A 5,554-nucleotide genomic window follows, 5' to 3' on the forward strand; every position below is an offset into this window, starting at 1 on the left:
AAAAAAAAAAAAAGAGAGTTTGGACTCTGGAGCCCGCTGGGTTTGAATTCGACTCTATGGATTATAAGCCCTAGTCATCTGGATCAAGTTCTTCTGCACCTCATTAATCAAAGGTGAATAACAGAGAGGTGAAGATTAAATAAAGTCATATATGTGAAGTTCTCAGACCGGTAATTAAGCATGCAATAAATATAAACTATTAGTAATCCTTAAGTGCTAGGAGACAGAAATGTAGACACTTCTACATTTGCAGATGGGAAAGCTGAGGTTACCCAAGAGTGGCAGCCTGACCAAAAAGTCCAATCTCGTTCATGTGCTATGCTGCCTTCCACACCTGTGAGAAGGTTCCTTCACAGATATGGCTACTGTCCACCTTTGCCCTCTCAGCAGGGCAGTGAGGAGCCTTAGAGCAACAAGCACCCTTGAGTAATCCTGGGAAAGGGGCTGGGTGTCTGCATACCTGTAAGGTTAGTGCTTTGGTTACTGTTCCTCAAGGGGAAACAGGCCTGTTTCCTGTGGCTACATCTGGGGTGAAGTTTCATAAAGTCTCAAGCAGTAGAAGTATACCACCCCAGCCCCAATTCTTCCCCATTTTGACTCTGATTGGCCATTCCTGCCCAAACTCCAGGGGGCTGCTCTTCCTTGGGAGATGGAGTAGAGCAAGATGTTAGTCCTTTGCCTTTCCTGAGGTCCCACCCCTGCTCGCCAGCTGGGGGTCTGCAGTTCATGATACCAGCCATTGACTTCTCCTTGGTGGGCACAGGGTAATGTGACTGGTGTTGCCTGCTGTCTTGGCAGGGCAGTGGAGGAGGGCCTGACGTACAAATTCCACGCAACATGGAGCTCAGTGTTGCAGCTATTACGTGTCTTCTTTGAGGTTTGTGGGAGGCAGGCTCATCCTGTGATGAAGAAGGTGAGTTGGGAACTGCTGGGACCAAGGCAAGGGATGGCACTTGGCCCTTGGAAGGTGGGCTCCTAGAAGGGGCACTCGTCTGTTACCTCTGTCCTCTTCACCCTTGCCCTGACAGTACTGTAGCAGGTGCCACATACAGAGTCCCCTGGAAGGTGACTGGGCTAATTTGGAGGGCCAGGACGAGGGGTGGTAAGTCCCCCCAGCTACCACCTGTTCACCAGTCTTTACAATGGTTTTGAAACTTGGGGAACCCGTTGATTCTCCTTTACCCCCACCCCTTTTACTAATGATTTTTAATTCTCTTAAGTTTCCTATAATAAGTGAGTACATTGTTGATATCTTAAACAGCCCAGGGGGGTTTACTTCAGTGCAGAGTAAAGCACTTAAGGATCAGGGATCGCTGGGGGATCCCTGCACTGGGAGAGGGTGGGTACCTGAGGACAGGGCCCCAGAGTAGTCCCTCAACAGGTGGAACAGCTTCTGGCCTCCTGGGGCCTTCCTCACTGACTTCCTCCCATTGTTGGTTGGAAAAAAGCCATCTCAGAAAGGCAGTCTCCCTCAAGAGGCCTGACCTGGGTGTAATAAATTAGGTTGGCCCACTAGGCTTCCTAAAAGAAGCCAGGCAGGCCGAGCACTGTGGCACAGTGGATCACACCTGTAATCCCCAGCACTTTGGGAGGCTGAGGTGGGTGGATCGCCTGACCTCACCAGACTTGAGTCCAGCCTGAACTAGAGGGAGATCTCATCTCTAAAAAAAACCAGGTGTTGTGTTGCGCACCTGTAGTACCAGCTGCTTGGGAGGCTGAGATAAGAGAATCACTTGAGCCCCAAGAGTTAGAGCTTGCTGTGAGCTATGACGCCAGGGCACTCTACCAGGATGACAAAGTGAGACTCTGTCTCAAAAAAAAGCCAGGCAGGTCCACAAGAAGGGAGGCTGGTGGGCCTCAGGGTAGTGGGGCCCTGGAAGGTTCAGCTTTGTCTTCTCAGTGCCTGCTAATTTGCTAATTGTCACATGAAGGTCTACCTTTGCCAGATCTTTCCATTAAAGATAAATTGGAGGCTCAGCACCTGGGCTCAAACGGCTAAGGCACCAGCCACATACACCTGAGCTGGCGGGTTCAAATCCAGCCCGGGCCCGCCAAACAACAATGACGGCTACAACCAAAAAATAGCCGGGCATTGTGGTGGGCACCTGTAATCCCAGCTACTTGGGAAGTGGAGGCAGGAGACTCGCTTTAGCCCAGGAGTTGGAGGTTTCTGTGAGCTGTGACGCCATAGCACTCTACCCAGGGCAACAGCTTAAGGCTCTGTCTCAAAAAAAAAAAAAAGATAAATTGGAAATCTGCATTAATATGAAATTTCCTGATGTTTATATGTTGTTAAAAGAAACAGAATTTTTGAAACCTTGGGCCTTGAGGAATGATTAAACATGGTAGATTATTTGGGTTGTCAGTTTGTACCCTCTGGTGTGGCACTTAACCCGGACCTGGAATCTCAAGCTCATCTTTCTAGAGTCTGGTCAGGTCTCAGGCATGGGTCCCTGCCCTGGAGTTTGTTTTGATGTGTGACCTCTCACCTCTTTGCCCTAGTGCCTCCAGTCCTTGTGTGACCTGCGCCTCTCCCCTCATTTCCCCCACACGGTGGCTCTGGACCAGGCAGTGGGGGCTGCTGTGACTAGCATGGGGCCCGAGGTGGTATTGCAGGCCGTGCCTTTGGAAATTGATGGCTCTGAGTACGTATGACCCTGGTTGGCTCCCATATGAACCCCAGGAGAGCCTGATGGTGTGTTCTCCCTCTGGGAAGGGTGTCCATTCTTTGGGCTAAAGTCTTATGAATGCTGTGCAGGCCTTAGCAGGAGGGACTGCATGCAGGAGGGCTCTCCTGTTCCTCAGCTCAGCATGGGGATGTTTGCTGGGTACCTAGCCCTCTGACTGTTACCTCTTCCTCATTGGATCCTTCCATTTCTCCTCCCAGAGAGACCCTAGATTTCCCACGGAGCTGGCTGCTGCCTGTCATCCGGGACCACGTCAGGGAAACCCGACTTGCTTTCTTCACCACCTACTTCTTGCCACTGGCCAACACTTTGAAGAGCAAAGGTATGGACCCTTACTGGTATGCAGCCCTGGGCCCCCCACAGTCATGGGGCCTCAGCCTATGGGGTCTGGAAGGGCTCTGAGTCTAGCACAGCCAGCCTTCAGCACATGTGGCAGTGTCCCTAAGCCAAGTGAGTAAGGTGGCCAGCCCATGCTTGCAGGCCCTCCTCAGTGGGGCTCTCCCACCCTTCTGCTCCAGGGCATGGCCAGGTGTTTCTTCCTATGATAGAGTGCAGACCTGGGCCTTCCCACTTGGAGCCTTCACTCCTGGGGCCTTGTTCTTCCCCTTTGAATCACAAAGAACAGCTATGCCCCTTCTTCAGGAGTCCTTGAGATAGACTTTTTTTTTTTGTCTTACTTTGTCCCCCTTGGTAGAGTGCTGTGGTGTCATAGCTCATGGCAACCTCAGACTCTTGGGCTCAAGTGATTCTCTTACTTCAGCCTCCCAAGTAGCGGGGACTGCAGGCACCCACCACAACACCTGGCTATTTTTTTTTTTTTTTGAGACGGAGCCTCAAGCTATCCCCCTGGGTAGAGTGCCATGGCATCACGCTCACAGCAACCTCCAACTCCTGGGCTCAAGCGAGTCTCCTGCCTCCGCCTCCCAAGTAGCTGGGACTACAGGCGCCCGCCACAACGCCTGGCCATTTTTTGGTTGCAGCCATCATTGTTGTTTGGCGGGCCCCGGCTGGGGATGCGAACCCACCACCTTAGGTGTATGTGGCTGGCGCCTTAGCCGCTTGAGCCACAGGCGCCGAGCCACCTGGCTATTTTTTAGAGACTGGGGTCTCGCTCTGGCTCAGTCTGGTCTGGAACTCCTGAGCTCAGGCAGTCTGCTGGCTCAGCCTCCCAGAGTTCTGAGATTACAGGCATGAGCCACTGTACCCAGCTGAGATAGACTTTTAATAATTTTATATGGCTGGATGAGGTGGTTCACGCCTGTAATCCCAGTACTGTGGGAGGCTGAGGTGGGCAGATTGCCTGAGTTTAGGAGTTTGAGACCAGCTTGAGCTGGAGCGAGACCCTGTCTCTAAAAAATAGCTGGATGTTGTGGCGGGCACCTGTAGTCCCGGCTACTAGGGAGGCTTAGGCAAGAGAATCTCTTGAGCCCAAGAATCTGAGGTTGCTGTGAGCTATGATGCAACAGCACTCAACCCCAGGGCAACTGAGTAAGACTCTGTCTCAAAAAAAAAAATTTATAGTATATTTATTTTCATGTACACATACTTTTATGTGCCTATAGATATATTTGTACATGTACGCACATACACATATGCACGCACACCTGAAAATAGTCGTGTACCACATATTTGGTCCCAAGAGGTTACAATACCTTTTTTTTAAATGTCCCTCTCAGTGTTCAGACACACCCTTCCCAGTGGTGTTAAACAGTTGCCTACAGTCTGGTACAGTCACATGCTAGTCACATGCTCCTTAGGCTTGTGGCCTAAGAACAGTAGGCCACGCCATGCAGTCCAGGTATATAGAAGGCTACACCATCTAGGTTTGTGTAAGTACACTCTGATGTTCTCAATGACAAGACCACCTAATGACATGTTTCTCAGAACACATCCCTGTCGTTAAGTGAGGCATGACCATATACAGGGTGGACATAAAGTTTGTGTGCAATTTAAAATAGTTTAAAATAAAATACTAAACTGCACACAAACTTTATGTTCGTGTATTTTATATTTTTATATAGTTAAATATATGTATATTACATTTTTTAAAGTAACAACAGGGATTCTTTTTTTTTTTAAACATCATTACTGGGAGATTTTTTTTGTTTTTTACTATGGCATTCTTAAGAATTTGAAAGTGATTATTACCAGCTGAGATGCCTTCTTCAGGCTGGGTGTCCTCAGTCCCTCCTGTCCCTTGAGGCAGGGCTTTATCCCTTCATGGGCTTTATCTTCCCACTCTGCCCTCTAGTTTACGCATGTGCTGTGTTGAGCAAACTCGGGCCTCCATGAAGGACAGGCAGAACCCTGACTTACATTTCTTGGCCTGGTGATGACTCCAGGGGCTTTTGTTTTCATTGTTTTCATTCACTCTCATACCCACTGCCTGTTTTTATAAGTTTCTTTTGGAATACAGCTATGTTCATAGTTTTATATATTGTCTGTCACACTATTTTTTTTTTGCAGTTTTTGACCGGGGCTGGGTTTGAACCTGCCACCTCTGGTATATGGGACTGGCGCCCTATTCTTTTGAGGCACAGGCCCCCTGTCACACTACTTTTTAATGACTTTTTAATGTCAAGTAGAAGACATTTCTGGTTGTCACAGTTGGGGAAAGGTTGCTCTCTAGAGGGTAGAGGCCAGGGATTCTGTTAAACATCCCAAAATGCACAGAACAGACCCACGCAACAAAGAATGATTTGGCCAGAAGTGACCATAGTGTCAAAAATTGAGGAATCCTGCTCTAGGGCAGGGTTTCCTGATTTCAAACATCATCTTATAAAATATAAGGAGGTGTTTAAAGAATAGGCAAAAACCATTCAATCCCACCACCCAGAAATAATTACTAAAATTTTTTTTTTTTTTTT

At 48.7% G+C, this 5,554-nt stretch overlaps 1 protein-coding gene across 1 annotated transcript in view; it reads left to right on the forward strand.

Moving 5' to 3' along the window:
- The window catches only part of RRP12 (ribosomal RNA processing 12 homolog), a 43,173-nt gene that overhangs the window by 16,006 nt on the left and 21,613 nt on the right, over positions 1–5,554 (forward strand). Inside the window, exons 13-15 of the mRNA XM_003787298.3 lie at positions 799–913; positions 2,503–2,645; positions 2,888–3,009. Of these exons, the coding sequence (XP_003787346.1) occupies positions 799–913; positions 2,503–2,645; positions 2,888–3,009 (380 nt within the window). The remainder of the gene's footprint in view (positions 1–798; positions 914–2,502; positions 2,646–2,887; positions 3,010–5,554) is intronic.

Source organism: Otolemur garnettii, unplaced genomic scaffold, assembly GCF_000181295.1.
Source record: "Otolemur garnettii isolate 467f Iridium unplaced genomic scaffold, OtoGar3 scaffold00021, whole genome shotgun sequence".
NCBI classification, from domain to species: domain Eukaryota; kingdom Metazoa; phylum Chordata; class Mammalia; order Primates; family Galagidae; genus Otolemur; species Otolemur garnettii.